This window comes from Sinocyclocheilus anshuiensis, unplaced genomic scaffold (assembly GCF_001515605.1).
Source record: "Sinocyclocheilus anshuiensis isolate Anshui unplaced genomic scaffold, SAMN03320099.WGS_v1.1 scaffold43, whole genome shotgun sequence".
Lineage (NCBI taxonomy): Eukaryota > Metazoa > Chordata > Actinopteri > Cypriniformes > Cyprinidae > Sinocyclocheilus > Sinocyclocheilus anshuiensis.
In genome coordinates, this window is record NW_015549580.1 from 1470031 (window position 1) to 1493764 (window position 23734).

The following is a 23734-nucleotide window of genomic DNA, read 5'->3' on the forward strand; positions in this document are numbered from 1 at the left end:
GAACGGAAAAAAAAATGTATAAAAGAAGTAATGTAGGAAATATGCTTCAAAGACTGGGGAAAAAAATCTGTCAATGACTTGCTGAAGTGCACGAAAACCGGCCATGTATTGGACCCGGAAATAACGTCTCTCTCTCTCTCTCTCTATATATATATGTGTGTGTGTGTGTGTAAAGTATATTATATATTATTATGTAAAGTATAATATTATACACTATAATATAATATAATATAATATAATAGCAGTGTGATAAAGTAATGATCTTATAGGATTGCTAAAATCGTGCAGTGTATCCTGGGCTTTAGGCTTACGAAGCTTTTGGGAAACGCAGCCCTGGAGTAATCGTAAAGGCCGAAGAGCATCGTTGTCTGGAACGCAGCATTAGGTTAACATTTCAATAAACGAGCGTGTACTACAATTACAAACCATTCTCTAAGGTGACATTTCAGCACTTGACAAACGGATAGCGGCTACTAAGTAGCACTTAAAGCACAGCTATGTGCGATTGTGTTAAGTGCATTTTTGGGAAACGCACGTGAAACAATAACGAACGATCGTAAAATCACTTGTAGAAAACGCTCTTAAGCGCTAAGATCAATCGTTATTGGGAAACCCGGCCCAGTACAGTTGACCGGAAATGACTGAGCTGGCTTATCTAAAACCAGGAAGTAATCGTGCATATGGTCAATTCCGAGGGAAAACCGTGGACTTGGCAACACTGAGTGGAGGTGACGTATTTCCTGTTCGAGAGTGGAGCTCCACTGGCCCACGGTCTGATGACTCGTAGAAAACGCTTTTAAACTCTAAGATCAATCGTTATCGAGAAATGCAGCCCTGCCTAAAGCCTGGGATACACTGCACGATTTTTGGCTGTCCCAGACGAAAGATTGCCTCCGTGAAGCAATCGTGGCTCTTAATCGATAGTCCTATGTCATACAGTGAGAGAGGTTCAAAGACGGGCGTTTTCCCGGTCTTGCGACCAAAGATAGCCTACGATAGTTTTCTGACAGTGTCAGAAATTCAGCATGATCAACGCACAGTGTGTTTGCTGCAACGACCTGCGTCTACTCAGCAGCCAATGAAATTGCAACATGAAATGACGTATTGATCCAGGAGACCAGCGGCGCTACAATTTAAATGCCATGGAGGCAAAAAAAAGTAGAAGGCATACTGGTATGTGGGATACCCATAAAGAACAAATTCTTGTTGAGTTGTGGCAGCAGAGGGAATGTTTGTACGATGTGTCCTCTAGCTGCTATCATGACCGCACCAAAAAGGACATAGCATGGAAGGAGATAGCGGAGGAACTGCAGCTGCCAAGCTCCCTGTGCAAAACTGGCATCCCAAGTTGTCCTCTTTTCCCAAACCATGAGCGGGTCCATATTGCATTCTTCTGCCGGCGCCTCTTCTTTGTTTCAGCACACATGAAAAGCACAACTGCCAAAGTGCGATCCATCTTGATGTACCGGTATTTGTTTACCACTAGCACATGCTGATGACATTGCGCTAACGTGTGTCGCAGCCGTTGCAGCCTACGATTCAATAGGTGTCATCATCGTACAGTCTACATGCTTGTCGTACCCAAGTTTAAACGCTTTTTCTTATTTGTAAGTCGCTTTGGATAAAAGCGTCCGCTAAATGACTAAAAGTAAAAGTAAAGTAAAGTAAATATAAATTAAAAAAAACCCCACTGATTTCGGCCCGAAGGACAGCGTCACCTGAATTCACAAATCACGGAGAATGATATTCGGTATTATTTGCATGTCTATGACAGCGCACTGCGTATTTATAGCCAAAATAAATCTGAATATCAAACCGCAAACTATCTTTACTGCGGTCTGATACCGGAGCACAAAGGAGTTTGAGGAGAACTTTAACGCTTAGAGCACATATGTATAAGCTACCTTACAGCAGACTAAACATTTTCTGAATAAATGACAATAAAGTTGAATTCTTTTATTATCGGAACCTTACTCAAGTCCTATGTTTCATTCAGGACTCTTCAGACCGACGCACCATCACACATGCATTTCTCCCTGTGATGCGGTTACCTGAATGTATAGCAGAAATAAATGCGTCTGTTGATCTCCAGTGGATGTAATCGCTGATCACAGAAGTGCTCGTCTGAGTTCCCCCCCAATATATTTAACGTTGTGTAACGGGTATTATTTTCTGGTGGAGTGTCCTTGACCGTTTCTTGTAATGCGACTCACCCTGCGGGCGTTGATTTCTCATGGACGGGTGGCCCGTCGGATAGGACTCGGACCTGAGTCCAGAATCAACATGCTTCGGAACATACTCACTGGTCTGGTTCGACACGAGAGAATAGAGACAACAAGAGCCCGAGCCGACGAGGTTCGCTTTTACGCTGAAAAGGCAAGTAACGTTACAAACCCCCGCTTCAAGTTTCATCTTGCTTTTCCTATATCTGGTAATTTTCAATCGGGCATTTTCGACTAGCTAAAATCTTGAAAAATAAAACGGCGTCTGTTTCATTTATGACTTCTGATAAATATTTTAACGGAGAATTATTATTTGATTATAATGTAAAAATCACAAGATTCCTCAGACTGTCACTCTGCTGCTCTGTCTGCCACGAGATGCGCTCCTGTCACTATTCTTTTCCATTATAATTAAATATGCTTATAAATACATTTTCTTGCCATTTAAGACAAGTCAACAACTATATAATATTAATATAAAATATTATTGAAATATTGAGGTTACGTTAAAATTGCCACAACAGTGAAATTCTGGTAAATGCAGTGGTGGACGAAGTACACAAATCAAGTACTTGAGTAAAAGTATAGATACGTAATGTAACATTTTAAAATATTAGGAAAAAGCAGATTGAAATGCAGTTAAGTTTACATCGATTTTAATGTGCTCTTTAAAACTAGAACGATTGTTTTGTTTTTATTTTGACTTTTAAGATGTTGTTTGTTTCCTTTTAGCTGATTGGTTATGCTAAAAAGGGAGATACTAATGAAAAGTCAATGAAAATGGCTGATTTCTGGCTCACGGTAAGTTTTCGTTATGTTTTTCAATATGTCATCCATCCATCTTCTATATGTATATTTATTTATATTTCTCCATTCAGGAAAAAGATTTGATTCCCAAACTTTTTAAAGTTCTGGCGGTAAGATTTGAGAATCAAACGGGTGGATATACACGCATGGCTCGCATTCCTAACAGGGAGAATCTGGACCGTGCGGCTATGGCTGTCCTGGAGTATAAAGGCAACCCTTTCCCACCCTTGTTCCCCATGAAACGTGTCAGTGAACTCAACTTGTTAAACCAACTTCTGAAAGCATACAGAGAAGAAAAAGCTCAAATGGTGTCTGAGAAAAAGGACTTATGATCTTTAATCACTGTATTTGTACATTATATTTAATGTAATAAACCAGTATACATGTCATTAAAATCTCTTTAAAATTTGTTCTCAGTGTTGTGTATGGTTAGTTGATGCTCAAGCATGTTCATTACTTTTTAAATCAATATATTCAAAATTTCTATGACTTTATATATGAATTTGTATGATATATGAATAAGATGTACTGTAACTGGTCACAAACTTTTTCCCCCTCCGTTTTTAAGTATTTTGTCTCCACTACATTTCAAATGGTCCTAAAGAATGGTCAAAGTGAATTTTTGAAAATACAAATATTCCATATCTCTCAGCTAATGAGATTATTTCTCATTCTGGACACATTACAAAAGAATTAAAATAATTTTGTATAGTGTGTTACACAGCAGAACAAATTTAACAATAGTATTTCATGTCAACCAACTCTTTAAATTTGCCCGTTTCTAAAAAAAAAAAAAAAATTCTATATTAAACTGGTCACGGATTCTTAAGTACAAGAAACAAAAACAAAATATGTAATAAGGTATTATTTTGGATTAATCTGTAAACCAATATTACTCCCTGCTTTAATTTTCTCTTGTTTTTCTTGTTTTGCCAATATACTGTAGGTCAGCATGGTCAGATATAAAAATGAGTCAAATGTTGATTAGAAATATTGAAAAACCTAGGATTCACTTTGATGAATGAAGGAATTAGTTTTTAAATGTTTTTCAGACCAATGACAATGATTTGTTCAGCAGTTGATTGTACTTCAGAGTTGTAGGATTACCGTTACAGTATATCCCTTTATTACTAATCAAACTGCAAAATGAAACGCATAAACTAGCCATTGTAGTAAAACAGACCATTTTAATTTGGCAAAAAGGGTATGCACTGCCAAGTCATTTGACACTATTAAAATGCATTCAGTATGAACAGTGCAACAGAAATGTGCTTAACTAAATCTTTCTGTGCTCCCCAATGTGATGTGCTAATATCTATCATATATTCAAAAAGTGTGCTAACTCTTCTCTGCTAGGTGTGCACACTCACTTAGATGGAAAAATCATGGCAAAGCCTTTTAAGATCACCTTTTCTGGTGACTTCCAGACAGAACAAGTTCAGTATTTATTAAAGAAATGGCTTAAGGCCCAAGCACATCCATTAATACAAAAAATCAAACCACGGGAACCTATATTTCATGATTCTTCAAGTATGGTTCTTGTTTTGTTTTTTTTAAATAAAAAACTAATATAAATATGTCATTAATATGTAGAGTTATAGGATTACATTTAAAGCAGGTCAATTTCAGATGGAGATTATATAGGATATGTTGATATATAACACAAACATGACTCACAACTGGTTGGTTAAAAAAAAAACAATACAGCCGTGATAATGGATATTTTACAGATAAAACCTTCACATTTTACCTGTATATCTGTCTTTCACTGTATTGCATTATGCTTGCATTTTCAAGGGTCTCTGATGGTAATGAAGTGTTTAAAAACAGTAAAGTGATCCATGCAGTCAATACAAAGTGTTTCTGTAGGAGTAGAGCTATATTTTCATCATACTCCAAGTAAACAAACCTTATGATAATCCCAGCAGACTGAATGAATCTACTTTCTACTCACTGACAGAATAAAAGATCTACTCACAGAATAAAAATCTCCATATCCACTGAAGACCGCTGTGAGTGTTATTAAACATACAAATGTGTAACGAAGTTTGCAGAAATTGAATCTGAACTCTGAACTGTTCAGAGTTTTTGAACTCCACACACCCCTGCACGGGGACTGGACAATACAGAAAGACTGGGATAAAGATGAACGTCATCATTCATCATCCGCTTGCCATAAATATTCTCTACATACTGTAACTGTAAACTGTGTACTGCATACAAAATTAAGACTGCTAGTTGTGAAAACTAGGCACACCCAAGATTACACTGAATATATCAGAATGTAGACAGAGCACAGACATGCATGGTTTACAAATACTAGTTGTTCCACAGTCAACTTGCCTTTGCAGTTTAACATCAGTTTGCAAAGTCTCTAGCTGTATTCAATGTGAATAAAAATATATAAACCCTAAATTATCTCAACTTTACAGACAAAATGTGTACATAAATTCTCAAAAAACAGTTAAAAAAAATTTAGTGAGGGAGATGAATACTTGGTTCTGTTGCATTAAAATGGCATGGAAATACAAATATTAACAGCACCACTTGAAATAAACGAAGCATTCAAAAATGTGTCAAGAGCTCACTACTGTTACTGTACATCTCTAGCCTACTGTCACATTAAGCTTGAAATATCTATACTATAGATTCACCATTGTCTCCTGTCACTATTGCACTGCTTGTATATTATCTCTCTCCAGTGACTCTCATCTCACTGAATTATTTATTGCTTATTTTTTAGGAGCTGTGTGACCAGGTTATACCCCACTCTCTCTTGACGTTCTGCAGCTTGCATTTCTCTTTACAAATTCAAAGATATGGATGTTTAGTAACTTTTTTGAAAATGGCTTTACTTTTTCACGCTTGCCTTAATCTAATCTATTGAAATAATTAACTCTTTTCCACCTCATAGATGTTTGAAGGTAGTTTCCGCATGGCCCGTTCCTCTATGGCCTGCTCTAGGCTTTGGAGCCCATTCCCGTGGCCCCTTGCATACTAAAATACTCGGTGAAGTGGGACGTTAATCTAGGAGGAGGGGGAGAGTGTGCAGAGCTGCGTGGTGGTATGGGAGGAGGAAGAGGGGCGAATGTAGATGACAGGTCCGCTGTTGTGGTGATGATCTTGTGCTCGCTGTTCCTTGGCACTTCCTGTCCCTTACGAGCCACTGTCTCATCTATCGTCTTCACAGGGTCCTCAGTAGGGAAACATGAGATGGACTATATGAAATAACACTATATGAAAGTACTCTTAAAACAACAGCTCACCCAAAAATTAAAATTTACTCACCATGAAGCCATTCAGTATTTAGAGGAGTTTGTTTCTTTTCTTGGAGAACTGATTTGGAGAACTGTAGAATTGCATCACTTGCTCACCAACGGATCCTATGCAGTGAATGGGTGCCGTCAGAATGAGAGTCCAAACAGCTGATAAAAACATCACAATAATCCAGAAGTAATCGAAACGACTCCAGTCCATCAATTAACGTTGTGTGAGAAATTTTTTTGCGTGTTTGTAATAAATCCATTATTAAAGCATTTTTCCATTCAACCAATTGTTCCGGCCAAAATAACATTTTGTTTTCACTTGTCCAATGAAAAAGTCCATCCCCTGTTATCCTCTTGCATCAAAATCCACCGACATACTGTATTTGTTTAGTTTTGGACTGTTTTCATTTGTAAATATGAGCATATTTCTTTCTTGATTCAGATGAGACAACTTTTTCACTTGAGAAAGCAATATTATGGATAGTGCATTTTGGACTCGTATTTTAGCCAGAAGCAACGGTCGCAAGTTAAAAATGTCCTAAAGATTGGTTTGTTTATTACAAACATGCAGCTTAACAAGACGTTAATTGGTGGACTGGAGTTATGTGGATTATTGTGATGTTTTTATCAGCTGTTTGAACTCTCACTTTGATGCAGTGGATCCAATGGTGAGGAAGTGATGTAATGTAAATTTTGATTATAAATTTCTTCAAATCCATTCCAATGGATGTCAAATCTTGGATGGCCTGAGGGTGAGTAAATTTTAAGCAAATTTTCATTTTTTGGGTGAACTATGCCTTAAAAATAAAGGTTCTTTATTTATTCTCTATGTTTCACAAATAGCCTTTCCATTGCACAGGTTTTTTTTTTATAGTGGAAAAAAGGTTCTTTAGATTTTTTAAATGTTCAACACACTTAGCATAAATGGTTCTTTTAACCAAAAATGATTCTTCGATGGCACTGCTGTCCCAAAAAACCTTTTTGGAAACTTTATTTAAAAAGCTGCCCAGCCTGATTATTTTATCATCAAAATAAGTTCACTTATATTCAAATCAGTTTTTTTTTTCATTCCCATCTATAACATCTAATACTCACTGTGTGGATAGAGAAGAGCTCTGTGAAGTTTGGCTGAGAGTCTCCCAGGAAGGAGCTATTCCCATAAGCATGATGAGGGAAGCTTTCTGCCCCCATGCCTTTAGGACTGGAGAGAAGGATTCCTATCTGGGACGTGCGCACGTGGTAGGGAAAGTTCTTATTGGCTGCTGACGGACGTGTGATGGCCTAGAATGACAGGATTAGTCACGCAGGGTGTTTTATCATATTACTTGCTTAAATAAATGAAGTAACAATAAACAACAGCAACAAAAAAATCATACCAGGAAGACGACATGGGCATAGAGATGGATGCCGAGTTGGATGCCGTTCACAATCTTTTCCCTGGCCCAGCGAGAGATGCCAAAGTTGGCAATCAGAGCCATAACTGGCACAGCAAAAAACCTACGCGTGAAAAAAGTCATGGATAAAAAGAGGAACAGGCTTTATACTGTCAATCTGCTTTACAACTTTACAAAGGCTTTGGAGAGCGTGGAGTCAAAGCAGAGAAAACAGTTTCAGCCTAGTCTCATGAAAAGACAAATGTGACTATGTATACATTTTTTTGAGGAAAGTTTAAAAAGTGTTTTTCTTTTGAGTTCACGTTTCCAATGATTCAAACCCATGCCTTTGATACTCTCAGACACCTTACGTGAGGTGTTGAACAAAATTTTTAACCTAGAAAAGTTCTTGCCAAAGCTAAATATTGTATTTGTAATAAATGTGACTATTTTGTATGATGAAAGCATATTGTACAATAAGTGGCATTTAGGGCACTATTAAAGTTACGATGCAACAAAAGTAATGTCACATATTTTGTTTCCGTATTTTGACGTGCATCCAAGTGAAATGGATTACGGAAAAAGAACAAAATGTAGGAAAGGGACTTTTTTTATTCTCCGATTGTTGTTTCGATTGTAAGAAAGAGGTGGGGTTTAAGTGAACTATATAATTGGAGAAATCTGACAAGTTGACAACATTTTAAATAAAAAAGTACCAAAAATAAATAAATAAATAAACATGCACAGATTAGTCAATAAGATAAATAACACACATTTAGAAAACATATAGGGTGAATTTTCATTTTTTAATTTCATGCTGAATGAAATGGGAGTAAAAGTGCTTTTACCGCACTTGCATGTGGAAACAGATAAACTGTATCAAAACAGTAGGCTTGTAACAATTTATGTTCCCTCTTGCACATTAATGTTTTTTCATCAAATAAATTAAATCAATGGAAAAATATAATAACATAAGCTTCTGGTTTTGTATGTTCATAGCTACATATACTATTTTATATTCTATAGGTTTATGTTAACCTTATGGCAAAACTCACCATAGAGTATACGCAGTGAAGAAGGGGATGTAGAAAGGTTGTTTTTCAGGGTAGTGTTTGAGGGACACCAGCACAGCGTAGCAGAACCATACGTAGGCAAGCAGCTGCAAACCCATTAGACCGTACCCTGCAGGGCTGTCATAAGCATACAGCACCTCGCCTGGATCAAAGAACTGCAAACACACACGCAGTGGGAGTGGGAACAGGGAAATCACCCTTGGCAACCCATCTGTATGACTGATGGTTTTAAAACCGACCATGGCACAATCTGTTAGACTGGATAAGTGGAAACTGGCGAAACATTCCTCAAATCCAGACATCTAAAGCTGCATTAGAGCAAAAGGTGACATTGACACAAGATGCAACAGGAGCTCTTCAAATGCTACCGCAAGAGCTTATCTGGGTCATTCTCTATACCTGTCTTTCTCTCTCTCTATCTGTCTGTCTATCTGCCGGGTTCCATTACACCACGCTACAGCATCACGACATGCTCATGCTGAGTAACTTCATCTCGCAGCCTTACATTATGTATAGAGTGGAGTAGCTCTCGGGTGCAGCATGAGAAACTGCAGCTGAGAGTGCTCAATCATGATGAGTTTTTCCAATCACGAGTCACCATTTCAACTAAATTCATTGTAGCAAATTATATTCAAAAGTTTTATGAAAAACTAAATTACAATAAAACAGTTGACATTTTTCCCACACGTTTTTAAAAAACTGAACAAAGGATACATTATATTGTGTTCATTCAATTTACAGTGTATATTGCCAGCAAAACCATCAGAAATGCACAAAGTTTGGGGTCGGTAACCTTTTTAAAATGTTTTTGAAAGAAGTTTTTATACTCATTTATTTAAACAAAAATAAAGTTAAAGATTTTTATTATTTTACAACTGTTTTCTATCTTAATATATCACATGATCCTTCAGAAATCATTCTAATATGCTGATTTGGTGCTCAAGAAACATTTCTTATTTAAAAAAAAAAAACGCATTTATTTGAAATAGAATCACCCTTACAGAAAAGTATAAATTTTTTAAGTATTTAAAAGTATTTAATTTAATTTTCAGAAAAAAATAACCCTTATTGACCCCAAACTATGAATATTCAGCTTATTGTCTGCTTAAAAGAAAAATGTTAAGATCTTACTTCTGCTTCATATATGAAGAGGATGATGTAGGTGATGGTGTATATTGTCATATAAATGGATAGTTTCACAGAGCCACTGTGACTTATTCTTGCCCTGGAAATCAAAAAAAGAGAGAAACATTATCACTACCGTATGTCATCTTCTATGAAAACATGGGTCAAAAGACATTTGTCAGATGTTGGATCCCCTGCATACCTAAAGAACATCAGCATCAAACGTAAGCTCATCCTTGAATTCAGTACATACTTGAATTTGGATACAGATTTGTCTTGACATCTGGGTCACATTAGAGTGATTAGCCTTGTAAGTCATTACCCACATTATGTGAGAAGTAAGGCCTCCTACCTGGTGACTGTGAATCCCTTCCCCAGGAGAACCAGCATGAGCAAGAAAATCAGGAAGCTCACAGAAAAGAGTGATTTCCCTGGTGAGAGGAAGACAGCCACAGAGAGTTACACAGGTGACCACAAGTAGGTTGCGAATCAGGTCAGCATTTAAGAATGAATCCAGTCACAAGCACACAAATGTGTGATGCTAAAATCCAGTATGTTTAGATACTGTATTGTAATACTGTTTAGCACAATTTTATAATACAATATTTGTGGTTCAATCAAATATTTTTACAAAACCCTTTTCCTTAAAATAGAGGAAGATGTGTACATTGAAATTAAATGTTAGGTAACTTGTCTATAGAAAAAGATTGGATTGGAGAGAAAAATAATAATTTCAACTTTATCATTATTTCATGTCAATACATGCATTTACATGCTAAGTAGTTGTGTAAAAAAAATCAAGATAATGTACAGTCAGCTGGTTATTATAAATTAAAATAAAATAAACCTTCAGAATGACACAAGACCACCCAATAAGGGTTTCTTTTGCGATAATGAGCATCTGACTGTATATTATCCTCTACATACAGTGTTTTTCTCACCTAATATCTTGAGGCTGCCATTCCCAACACCATCTCTGGCATAAAGGCCCCAGTAAATGCAAAAGAAAAGCAGGCTTAAGACTGAGAGAAAGTAATCAGAAAGTAAAAGAACGGATGCCAGAGATAAGAGAGAATAGAGAGGGAGAGATAAGTCACAGTAGCAGCCGTGAGAGCACAGAGGAAGAAGTTGAATGTGGGGAGGAGATAAGGATGAAAGAAAGAAGGGATGACACAAGAGATATTGTTATGCATCCAGTGTCATAAAAAAAGTGTGTGCTTGTGTTTATCTATATGAGTGTGTGCAGTGGCCTTACTCACCCTCCACTCCAGCTGCAGTCATAAACATCTTATAGGTCGTATGGAGTAGCTGTCTTCCCTTTAAATTATCTTAAAGAATTACACAGAAGAAGAGATTCAGGGGAAATGAATTACTAATGCAGAGAAACTAAGAAAAAAGAAGAATCATAGTATCTGTATGTTCGTTTATCTGGCAAAAAATATCCTTTAATTTAACACTGAATAATAAGACTTGCACATTACTGAGACCAACACATTTGAGGTCTTTTATACCTCAAGGACATGGAAACTCACAAGCAAAATAACAAGACAGTGTAAACACAAGGGCGAAAATAACCAAAAACGTGATGTCTGTCTCCAGGATGCCTGAAACACATAAACAGAAGAAAAGAAGAACAGTATTCAGTCACAATCTAAGCATGATAAATGTCTTGAAGTAATTGTTCGCCCAAGAATTCTCATCGTTTACCCGCTCTCATTCCAAACCCCTGCTGTACAACTTTCTCAGAAAGTGAAATTTAGCTGAATGTTCACACTGTTCTTTTCCATACAGTATGACTTTCCATTACAGTAAATGGTAACCAGGGGACAAAATATATTATTATTATTACTATTATTATTATTTAATTCACATATTAAATAGAATAGTGAACATTGCAAAATTATTAGCAGAACTAAAAGACAAATCAATGAAATCTTCACAGCACTTTTAGTCAGCAATGAAACTTTTATCTGTTTCTAACCTAAAGCTGTTGTATAACTTTAAAGACTTGAGGTGTGTCCCAATTCGCATACTTATGAATTATTCTATGCCGTTTTGTAGTATAAATAGTGCGAGTAGTGTATACACACTGAAAATTCCAAAAAGAAAAAGTGCACTTTAAATAATCAGATGAAGTGTGGAATGTTGGACACTTCATGTACTCAACTGTCACAGCTTTAATTAGCGGAGGGGGAGGGGCTATCAGACTCTGATTATAAATGACAAAATAACCTTATACAATTCACACACTACACGGTTGAGTGCATAGTAAATAAGCACATAGTGTACAGTGTACAGCATTTGGTACACAGCTTTGGAATATAGTGCAAAATTTGTGTAGACTATTTGGAAGTTGTTGTTTTTTTAGTCATTTTGGAGCTTCAAAACCCCGGGCCCAAGTCACCATTCACTTTCATTTAAGAAGAAAAAATGATATAGATTTGAAAAACATTGAGGGTGAGTATTATTTTTTTTTATCCTGGAAAAAAATTTATCATGGTTTTCACAAAAATATTAACCAGTTTATTTAACAGTGATAATAAGAAATGTTTCTTGAGCACCTAATCATTAGAAAATACCATTAAAGGAAAAAAATTACATTTTATGTAATTTATATTAAACAATATAAACAATGTAATTCATATTAAACAATATATTAAACGGTTATGTTAAATTGTAATAATATTTCACAATATTAGAGTTTTTACTGTATTTTATTTCAATAACTGTATCCTTGGTGAGCATAAAAGACTTCTTTTAAAAACATTGAAATATTGTACTGACCCCACACTTTTGAAGGGTAGTATATATAATGGATATATTTTGTCATGCTCTTACATCATACAAAATAAATTCCTCCCACTTTCAGTCATGTCTCACCAAACTCATCTGCAGAGAAATGCTGGGTCCAGAAGGACTGTCCATTGGTTAATGTCATTTCATATTCCAGCTGCAGCCCATCTCCCTGTTGTTGCATGGCGAAAGAGAAAAAGAGGGAATTCGGAGGAGAGAAAACAGAGAGAAAAAAAGTGAGTGGGGAGGTTCAGAGACCATATAAACACTGAGTGCACAAACAGATCTTTGGGCTATAAAAGACTTCAAAGCAGCACAGTTTCTAGCTGTTGAGAGGATTTCGGCCCGGCTTAATAAAAGAGAAAGACTTTGATTTCACTTGGCAGGAAAAAAAACATTCCCTCTCCCGCACTCCAAAAAGGTGAGGTGCATGAAGCATGCCCAAATCAATGTGGCCAGAGATGGAGAGGAAAGCGAGAGAGCAGGACAAAGATATAGAGCTGGAGAGGGACAGAGAAAAAACCGTGAGATACAAAGAGAATGAGCATAAAAGGCTGAAGTGAGTAATCAAATGACTGTAACAGAAGTTACGAGATACAAAGGTATAAGACTGGCCAATGAGAAAGGAAGCATGAGATAGAGGAGGAAAAAAAATCGTCAGCAGACGCAGAGAAGCTCTATTAGGGACTGTGCTCAGAGACGATGGTTTACTTCAGTCCAACAGGATTTAACATTACATCCATCAGTCTGCCTCCATCCATGAAACATCCCTTTACATTTTGCCCCCATTTATCTGGATAAAATCCTTTCACATCGTGTACCTCTCCAACACTACATGTGCATCACTTCAAGCAGCTACAACAAGAATCACTCACTGCCTCCTGAAGATGGTCCAATCCAGAACTGAGCCTCTTTTTCTTAAAAAAAACATCCCTTTAATGACATTCCTTACAATCAGGTCAAATAATTACTTGCCATGTTTCCATGTTTGCAGACTTGAGTGCATTTGGATTGTACAGTTATTAGTCATGTAGGAACATGTCAAAAAACATATATTGTAGATGTATCATAGAATGTCTTTTCAAGCAAATATTTTATTATCATGGGACTATGTAAACCATTATCTGTATATCTTTCCTTATCTGTTGCAATGTCAAAATGATCTGTATCCAAATGGAATTGAATGTGGTTGAGCTTCAACCAGAAGTATGTCAAAACAAAGTAAAAAGCACATTTTTTTATGTAATTCTATTCAATTTAGTTTCCATTTAGCAAACATATAATTCATCATATTATTTTAATATTATAGAATTTATCAATATTTTGAATTAGCTTTTATTTTTAGATTTTCAATTTCTGTTTTAATTTTAGTTAATTCTATTAGTTTTTATCTTTCTATTTAGCTTTATTTATTATTATTTCAGTTTTAGTCATTTTAGTACTTCAACTTACATTTATTTTCTTTTACTTAGCCAAGGCAACATTTAAGTTTTTCATCTAATATTTATATTTTACTTTATTAAAAAGTGTTTTCGTTGATAGAAATAAAGCTGAAATAGTTTTAGTCAAAAATAAAAACACTGTTCAGAATGTTTAAAACATTACCATAAGCTGATTTTTATTATCTATGTTTTTAATAGTTGTGTTTGAGTCCCTCAATTGTCCTCAGTGTGAAAAGATGGATCTCAAAATCGTACAGTCACTGCTGGAAAGGGTTCAAATATGCAAAAGATGGCACAAACTTTTGAATGGGGTTATTTTTATAATTTCAGCTATTTTTTTTCTTGTGGACTAAATGTAAACATCTTTTATGTCAAATATCTTACTCAGGACAGTACTAAATAAAAAATAACATGCATTTTGTATGATCTCTCTTATTTTGTTAAAATTATTCACATTTTCACAGATTCTGCAAGGGGTTCCCAAACCTTCGCATGCCACTGTATGTATGATATGGAATCTTATTTTAATGTTTGAATTTCTCAGAAGCTCACAGTAAAAGGAGAGGGCAACATGGGCAACCGATTTGAATGTCACACAATTCTTATTTTCATTCACAAGATACAACTTTAATCAGAGGCTTCACAGACTAACCATTATGTTGTTTGAAATGCTCATTAAAACTTTTGTTTTACCCTTGTAATTCTGTATAATTTGGTGCAATTAGTTATTCATTCTGTTGTCATTAATCATGCCTTCCTGAATACAGTAGTCTGCTTCAGGCACATTCCTAGTCCCTAGTATATTGTTTACTGTATCACCACTCACCCCACACTTGCTGAGAGCAATGTACCACCATCTCTCTCTGACAGAACGAAAACTTCGACCTCCTACACAACTCAGCATCTCTTCATTACCTTCGCCTTCCACCTGACAGAAGCAGACACAAAGACATATGATTATAAAGAGAAGCAACTCTTAATTGTGTAATAGTTTATCACTGATTCAACAGAGAATGGTTATAATTTATTGTTGATGTGTGTAATTTCTTTCCTTGTTCTATCTCAGTTCAATATGCAGAGACACAAGTGAGCCATTAATCAAAATATGTAAATACTGAAGCATGTTTAATTATGTTTGTTTGAATGAGCTCAACCAATGGCAGACAGGGGATGTGTTTGGGAAACCAGTTTGAAAACAATTATTTTTGGCGGTGCGAGTGGTGCAGAATAGCAATTTAACTGTTATACTATAACCATACTACTTCAAGCCTAAAGGACACATACACGCAAGCACACAGACTATATATAAATAGCTTTTTTCTTACCATACAGCCAGACCAGGTGTAGCGGGTGGTTAGGTTGATGACCTGGTTATTTTCAGGCCTCAATACTGACTCTTTCAGGTAGCAATCCTGTAGAGCCACATAAACCATCCATTAACAAACATGCTCTCCATGGGATTTTAAAACACCCTACAACAATAACAAAAGCTGAAGTACTAAGTAGCAGATTAGTACTGGAGTAGTGTGATGAAAAGCAGGGGCTTCCTACAAGCACTTTTTCATAGAGTCCCGCAATGCAGATCCTGCCACGGGGAGGGAGAAAATGTGCTGTATTGAAATACGCACATGCACCGACACTCGTGTCTTTTTGGAGACTGGATTTGGACTTTTAATCCACAGAACACTGCTGACATTTCTTCTTTAATCCTCATACTTTCTATTGATGCGTAGCTGAAGTACTAAGTAGCAGATTAGTACTGGAGTAGTGTGATGAAAAGCAGGGGCTTCCTACAAGCACTTTTTCATAGAGTCCCGCAATGCAGATCCTGCCACGGGGAGGGAGAAAATGTGCTGTATTGAAATACGCACATGCACCCTTTTTTGGAGACTGGATTTGGACTTTTAATCCACAGAACACTGCTGACATTTCTTCTTTAATCCTCATACTTTCTATTGATGCGTAACGCACACATTCGTACTCTCTGTTTGTTCATGCGCACACATGCAGTCTGTCAGTAAGTACACTCAATATTTTCACACACACACACACACAAACACAAAGTCTGTCAGTGTGTGTCTCACCTTGTCCGGCCTCTTGTACACAGCTGGCCACTGAGAGCTTTCATCAAAGTAGAGCAATATGTTTTGACAGCATCGGGACTTTCAGTGAAAAACAGGCATAGAGGGAGGGAGAGAAAGACAGGATAGACAGATGGATAGATAGAGAGAGGGGGAGAGATTAATACTTGAACTGTCTATGCCATCTAGAAACTTAAAAGATGTATTGGATCTATATAGAGAATGACTGACATAAAAAGAAAGAAGAAAGGCAGAGTCTGACAGCATCATTTAATCTTCAAACTTTGTAGAATTTTTTGGTTGTTGTTGTTTACAGTGTTCTTGTTTTGTTTATTAAAGCAATAAGCCCCAAGAAGCCATGGTTTACAGTGAATTTATAACAGTTAAAGGGCGTTGTTAGGCACGACGTGAAGCGGAGTTCACGGGGCTTATTGCTTTTATAAAACGGTTATTCCATATACGTAGTAAGGTTTCACAAAATAAAACAGAGCAAATAAAGTATAATGATATTAATAAAAACAGTATTCTTCCACCAAACAATGTAGTTCCTCAGAATCAGTTGTGGTTGCAACAAAGTGGTTGCCAAGCAACAGACAAACGTAAACAAAGGTGTATATTTGTAGAGTAATTTACAACAGCTTCGAACGTGGCTCAGCCAATCAGAATCAAGGACCGGAACTATCCGTTTTATAAAACATTATAAGGAGTTACCAATAAGGAGTTACCCAAAAAATGTGTATTTGTAATGAAAACAACTAAACCAAATTAAGATTTTAGGCAAATATTATATGGACGTAATGTGGAGAAATACTGATATATAGAGATGCATAATATTATAATTCTAGTCAAATCAATGTCAATTATTATTTTCATGTAATAGGCAATAATAAATAAATAAATCCAACAATAACTGATGAAACTGATAAGTGTGGTACTGATATATTATGCATCCATGAATGTATTAAAGATTTAGTAGAACATCAGTAATCTGGTCTTGAGTAAAAATTCTTTAGTCTTACCTTGGGGTATCGGAACTTGAAGTTCAATCGGCCAAAATCAGTCAGGAAGCAAAACCTTGTGAGGAAAACCCAGTCCTGTGGAGAAAAGGGGAGGTAACAGAAAGGAATCGAATAGGTATATAGTGGCTGTGTCTGGATGGTAACCTTCACTCTGAGGACAGTCTTGTGGGATTTTACTAGCGACATTCATGCGCTGTTTATTTGGAGTCCTGCAGCAAGCATACACCTACCCGCACCCGCGCTAGCAGCAAACACGAATCTCATGAAACTTTCACAGAACGGCTTCACCATCCAGACATGACATCATTTAGCAGACAAAGCACCTTACAGTACATTTATTAGAAGCATATTTCCCCTGGAGCTTGCTCAATGACACAATAGTGATGGCTTAGAACTTGCTGGGACTGAACCAGTCCCAATCTTCTGCTTCCAAGCCCTGAGCTTTACACCACAAAAATTCATAAAATCAAACTTATCTCCAATAAGTCTGATATAATGAACTGATAACGGTTTAAAAATCTTCATATCACATTATACTGTAACAGTTGAATGGGTAATAAGTTCCTGCAGTGTTCAGGGCTTCAGTCTGGTCTCATCTCAAACACTCTCTTGAACTTAGGCCGACAGACACACGCAGTCAGTGAAGTGTAAAATGGCACTAAGGCCCAATCCCAATTCTATTTTATACCCCTTCCCCTTGTCCCTTGAAACAGAGTGTCAAGGGGTAGGGGTGAAAATATTCCCCTAAGAATTGGGACACCACTACTATGCCGTCACACGTCATCATACGTCGTCTAGCTCCTACAATACACACACCTATACTGGTGTGCTGCTGAGCATTAGAGCCTTTAATTATCGTTCTATATTAATGCGCTGCTTACTGACACACACACACATATATAATTTTCCAGCAACGAGAGGATAAAATCGCTGTTTTTTAAGTAAACTCACTCTAAAAAGAAAAACACACAGATGCGCATACACGCAACTTTCATCTCTCTCTCGCTCTCAATATTTGAGAAAAGGGTTTAGCGATTTCTAATTATTGGGGGGACTAGCCCCCCTCAATGTCTACGGTGGTTATCGCCCTGATCAGACATGAAAATATGTTGTGGCGGCACTATCGTGCAGTCTATAATGATATGACGTTAGTTAGCAAATATTAGAGATTTTTTGCAAACATTTCTTTGAGTAACATGACCGTAAATATGAACTCACGATTGATTGTAACATAAAACAAATGATTACTTTTCGTTAAAATCTTTATTAATGCCAAAAATGCTTACATTTAAGTGTCTTTTTGTTCGCTCGGGCAGCCATGTTGCCCCTGAAGCCGGTTTACGCTGAGATAATTCATACCCCTTCGTTTGAAGTGTGGTCCCGAAAAATCTTCGTTTGAAGGGCTGTCTGGCCCTTCCCCTACCCCTCCAATCAAAAGAGAATTGAGACACCCCTACCCCTTCACGTGAACACGCGAAACGGAGGGGTAGGGGAAAGGGGAAGGCGCAGTCAGTGAAGTGTGGATTGGGCCTAAGTGCGCTCCAGCTTTCAGCCCCTTGTCCATATTAACTTCTCCCTTCAGTGTCTACTGCTGGTGGTTTCCATAACAACAGGTTTCCTTGACAATACAGACACTAGCCCTAAGACTCTCTGACCCAGAACTGAGCCCAAATAACCATTAGGAGCCAGGCTTCACATGACCGAACTTCTGAAAGACCACCTTGTCTCTCTAAAACAGAAGCGCATGTAAAAGAGCACCTATGGTCAGTCAGCCAGTTAAAAAAAAACACCCACTCAAAAAAATCTCAGTACTATTGTCATGGCAACGGACACATAATGCACTTTGCAGCTACTATAGAAACCAGGAGAGGCCCGACTCTGTCTAAACCCCTTAAATGAACGACTGTCCTCAAATCCCACTTTTTAAACTTCAAAAACATTTTTTTCCTTTCTTTCTGACCTTGTTCACATTCCCATCTGTCACATTTCCCATGTGATTGCACAGCCAGATCTATTTTTTGTGAGAAATATTCTCTCTCTTTTATCTCATGAACATGAGGTGGTGAAATACCCAGGGTTCAGTACAAGTTAAGCTAAACTGAGGGAATTTGTATTATAATGTTGCTTACCTGAATAAAAAAACTGACTTATCCTTCATTTTCTTAAAGAAAAATCTGAATTATACGGTGGCATTTAAAGTGCAAGTGTATGGAGCCACAAAAAAAAAACTATTTTAAAAGTATAGCCACTAGAGTGCTTGATATTAGAGTAAAAAAATGCTTACCAACCTTTTCTTCAGTATGTAAAGTTATGTCTAATTTTACTACTGCTATTGAATTCACTCATGTAGATTTTTATGCAAAGAAAATGAAAGTTTTTAGGTCATAAAGTTATTTTAAGCAGTTTTTATAGCCTGTGTTATACATTTATGCATAAATGTATTGTTCATTCATTTTCTTGTATTTCCTTCATGTTCATTAAATCGGTGTGATGAAATCAGTGCTGCAATAACTTTTTGCAGCACAGTAAGTCTCATAGTTTGTGAAGTTCAGACCAATATTTACTTGTTGCACTGTGTCTATCAAATAATAGCCAGTGGATCCCATAAGGCACAATGCAATCAAATAATTCACCCAACAGCTATAAAAATGAAGAATGTGAAGTTCATTTTCTATGTAAATTTACATCCAAATATACTATTATGTAGCTATGACCATGTAATGTTATAATGAATGTAAAAATTATGATTTAAAAAGTTTTACAGCTCCAGTAATACACAAGTACAACAATATAGCACAACAATTAATGTAAGTGACTTACTTTTTTAAAAATGACTTCATATTTCTTCTTTTAAACGAAAATGAGTCCAAACTATTTTATTTATTTATTTATTTTTTTTAGATCAACATTACGCCACAAATGCTGTTGACTGAGCTTAATTTGTATTGAAAGTGAGGATTGAGACAACTGTGTATTTGTTTACGAGGGTAAACTCATACTCGTATAGCGGCTGGCTGCACAACAGAATGTGTATGTTGTGGTGCAGAATGGGCCATAAAAAGTGTCACTATTAATCCCTGCCATCCGTCTTTTCCCCCCTACAGATACTGCATTGTAATACAAAGTCACTGAATCAGCCAAAGGGAGGGTGAGAGACATGGCACACAGACACTACATTAATCAAGCACTATACCCAGATGCAGTATCCGGTCACTTCACTGAATCAGTGGTGGCCTCACCTCTCACGGTCTTTCCAGATCTCTGTCCGCTCGCTAAGCCTCATTAAGAATTAATTACCAATCAACTAGTCATGTCACCCCAGGTCCACTGGGCTTTTAAATGATTCATTACTTAAGTTACACAATAGCGCACTGCATAAATACACTCACATGCGCTGACACACATATACACTAACACACACACACAACACGTTGACCTGAATGCCCCTAGAAAGAGTCTTATACGCCTGGGGCAGTGTTAGTTACCCATAGGCGGTTTCCTGCACAACCCTCTGGCCAGACTCGATTTAGAGGAAGGAGTACATATGCACACACACACACACACACAATACATACATGCACACACACACACACACACACAATACATACATGCACACACAATACATAGTCAACTTAAACTAAAACTAAAATTGAAACTATAAAAAAAAAACATTTTTGTTACTTACAATAAAATAAACTTTAACTGAAATAAAATATAAAACACTTTTTATTTCAGCTAGTTCAGCTTTTTATTTCAGCAACATTTCTCATTTTTACCAAGTTTAACTTGATATACTAAAATAACTAAACTGATTCAAAATATTAAAAACTAACACTGAAAAAGGGCCTGACAAGGGAGAGGGGGCCCGATGATTCACACAACGAAACATCTTTAACTTGACAAAACCTCCCAGTAATGTATAAAATGTGTGTATGTGTGAATGTGTGCATGGCAGTGTAAAAGAACGACCTTGTAAGGAAATAAACAGAAGTGAGATTAATGGACTGTTTAACCATCTCATATAGCGACCCAAAATAGAGCAGGATCAGCACTTGAATAAAAGCAGAAACAGGTTGTTGTTACATTACCCACAGCAAATAGAGGGCAGGACTCATCTACAACTGCCAACTTTAATTGGAAGAGACAAACACATACTTTATCATAATAATTTAATCACTGAACTCATTGTATAAACATCAACATTAGTCCAATCAGAAAAAAATAAGCTGTATATGGAAGCTTTTAAGTGCTAAAAGTCATTTTAAACAGTTCTTTATAGGCTGACTATGCTTTCTGAAATGAAATGTAGTGTTCCCTCGTTTCTTTGAATTTCCCCCATTTTTGTTCATTAAATCAATCTGATGAAATACGTGCTGCAATAACTTTTTGCAGCAAAATCAGTCCCACTGTTTGCTTAAGGCCAATATTTACTTTGTGTCTACCAAATAATAGCCAATGTTTCCCATAAGGCACACTGCAATCAAAATCACCCAGCAGCTATTAAAAATAAAGAAAATGACGTACGCCAAATAAAGACACTTAAACAGCAATAAATGACTCAAACAGTCTATTTCCAAGTGAATTTTGTGCACCGAGTTGTCGACGCATATCGACACACATCACACATCATTGCACCTTTAAAAGCACAGCTAAGCAACCCTAAATCTGTTTGGACACCAGCATGCGATACCTGCAACTCCACAATGCTGTAATGACAGCATAATACACAGAAGAACATCTTGGTCGACACACACCTGTAAAAGCTGATGGGAGGGTGTAAGTTGGTTGTCGGCAATACGCCTTTTAAAACGTGTTTTTCTTGACTGGAGGACGAATTAAGCTTTCATCGGCTCAATAGCGGCGAGTGTAATGGTTTTGGCAAAGCATATTAAAGCATCAGGCTTCCAGATGCGCGCGAACGCAGAGGCGTGAATACAGCCTTGCCATAAGAGCCCATTAATAACAGCCACCAGGAGATGCGCAGCAAGAACGCCGGAAAACTCCGAACCATTACCAGCACCACAGTAATAAAACGTAAACATTATACTCGCCTCTTTTGTGTTGACGATTCCTCTGACGTATTTCCCCAAAACCGAGCCGACACATAATATACTGGACACCACGGCGAGTCCTAACACTTTCTCCATCTTCACCTGTCCACCGTAGCGTTTCTGCGCTCTCCTTCCGATATTGTGTGAGCAGGAAGGCTGGCGGAGATCTGCCTAGTTCTGCCAGACGCGCGTCCTCGTTCTTCGCCTCAAACGCAAGCATCCCCAGAATCTTCGCCGGGAGCGCGCATAGTATCGCACGCGCTCTGCTAGGAAAGCGTGAAACGCGCGCGGCCGATATTTTATTGCGACATAACATTACACAAATATGCATTTTTATAGATATAACCCCTTCCTTTACGGTTTTAATTCGTCTTATTAGTCATGTCTTTTGCTTTCTTTATTCCGCTACACTACAAAAAGCTAAACACAGAGATGCAGAGAAAGTATTTATTCAAATATAAATCAACACAGGGAAAATACATACTGCAGAAAATACTCTCATTTCTCACTGTAACATTCCCATAGTCCTCACAAGTCTCTAAAATATTATGTCAAGAAAAAACAACAACTTATAATTTATAAGAGTATAATTATGGTCTCTCTATACAATAAATGTCATCTATGCATATACAGTACATTCCAAATACACAGGTTTGCACTTAGGGTGTCTTTACATGAGGAATAACAACAACAATAACAAGAATATCAATAATAATAATTATTACTATTACTAATATAATACTAAAACTATTATTGCAATTATAATCATGATAATTAATAATCATTTTAATAATGAATAATAATTATTAAAAATAAATCACAATAATAAAGAAAACAACTCTCAGTCCACAAATGTCTGAGGACAGCTGAAAGCTCCCTCACATGCCACCCTATATGCTGCTGTTTACACTACTATAAAGTGCTTATTTGCTGAGATTGTCCTGAAAACATCAGGTCTGACTGAATGCAAAAAGTTTGCCTGGGACATACAGTGCAGTCCTTCAGGATTTTGTATCACTCAATGACGGCAGTGAAAATGAGGAGAGAATAGACATCAGCACCCTCGCAAATGATACTGCAGTGGTCATTACAGCCTGCACTTAAAGTGCGTAACATCACCGTCTGTGGACTTCAAGAGGACAGGAGCTCAAAACCACTTGCAGCAAATCCATTCTGACACAACGAAACTCCAACCTACTGATTAAAACTCCAAGTCAGTGACAGATTGACTATTAGTCTTCAGAACAGATGTAAAATGCAATGACATGACTCAGTGGGCTGGTGCCTCTGAGGGGAGATGATGCAACACAGTTTCGCCTCAGTAACACAGGTATGGTCATTTAAACAGAGGACTAAATTAACATGGTGTTTTATATAACACCCTTGAGATGAATGAGTAATCTCTCTCTGAGGTAGGCAGTTTGAGAGTCCCACACACAAAAAAAAGTGGAAAACAAGGTGGAAATACTCAGCAGTGCATTC

The 23734-nt window shown here is 36.9% G+C and overlaps 2 protein-coding genes across 2 annotated transcripts; one reads left to right on the forward strand and one right to left on the reverse strand.

Annotated features, from left to right (window-relative positions):
• The first annotated feature begins 1139 nt into the window (after positions 1–1139).
• On the forward strand, positions 1140–3409 carry LOC107657704 (39S ribosomal protein L17, mitochondrial-like). Its single transcript, XM_016445913.1, has 4 exons — positions 1140–1173; positions 1997–2376; positions 2955–3023; positions 3101–3409. The coding sequence occupies exons 2-4, from the start codon at positions 2203–2205 to the stop codon at positions 3359–3361; spliced, it is 504 nt and encodes a 167-aa protein (XP_016301399.1). The 5' UTR covers positions 1140–1173; positions 1997–2202; the 3' UTR covers positions 3362–3409.
• Positions 3410–4726: 1317 nt separating this feature from the next.
• Positions 4727–23012, reverse strand: LOC107657707 (transmembrane protein 145-like). The gene is made up of 15 exons (XM_016445918.1): positions 22253–23012; positions 17202–17276; positions 16186–16263; positions 15427–15513; positions 14928–15029; positions 12747–12831; positions 11399–11470; positions 11126–11194; positions 10808–10888; positions 10219–10297; positions 9873–9966; positions 8724–8896; positions 7672–7792; positions 7391–7576; positions 4727–6223 (listed from the first exon to the last, which is right to left on the reverse strand). The coding sequence occupies exons 1-15, from the start codon at positions 22346–22348 to the stop codon at positions 5990–5992; spliced, it is 1632 nt and encodes a 543-aa protein (XP_016301404.1). The 5' UTR covers positions 22349–23012; the 3' UTR covers positions 4727–5989.
• Between the last annotated feature and the right edge of the window lie 722 nt (positions 23013–23734).

Bases quoted from the DNA above. Each gene is read 5' to 3' on its own strand.
- LOC107657704 (XM_016445913.1), top strand. From the start codon at position 2,203: ATGCGACTCACCCTGCGGGCGTTGATTTCTCATGGACGGGTGGCCCGT. The intron at 2,377-2,954 runs GCAAGTAACGTT...GTTTCCTTTTAG, and splicing joins TTCGCTTTTACGCTGAAAAG to CTGATTGGTTATGCTAAAAA. The intron at 3,024-3,100 runs GTAAGTTTTCGT...TTCTCCATTCAG, and splicing joins TGGCTGATTTCTGGCTCACG to GAAAAAGATTTGATTCCCAA.
- LOC107657707 (XM_016445918.1), bottom strand. From the start codon at position 22,348: ATGGAGAAAGTGTTAGGACTCGCCGTGGTGTCCAGTATATTATGTGTC. The intron at 16,264-17,201 runs GTAAGACTAAAG...TTTCACTGAAAG, and splicing joins TCAAGTTCCGATACCCCAAG to TCCCGATGCTGTCAAAACAT. The intron at 15,514-16,185 runs GTGAGACACACA...GTGGCTCTACAG, and splicing joins TGTACAAGAGGCCGGACAAG to GATTGCTACCTGAAAGAGTC.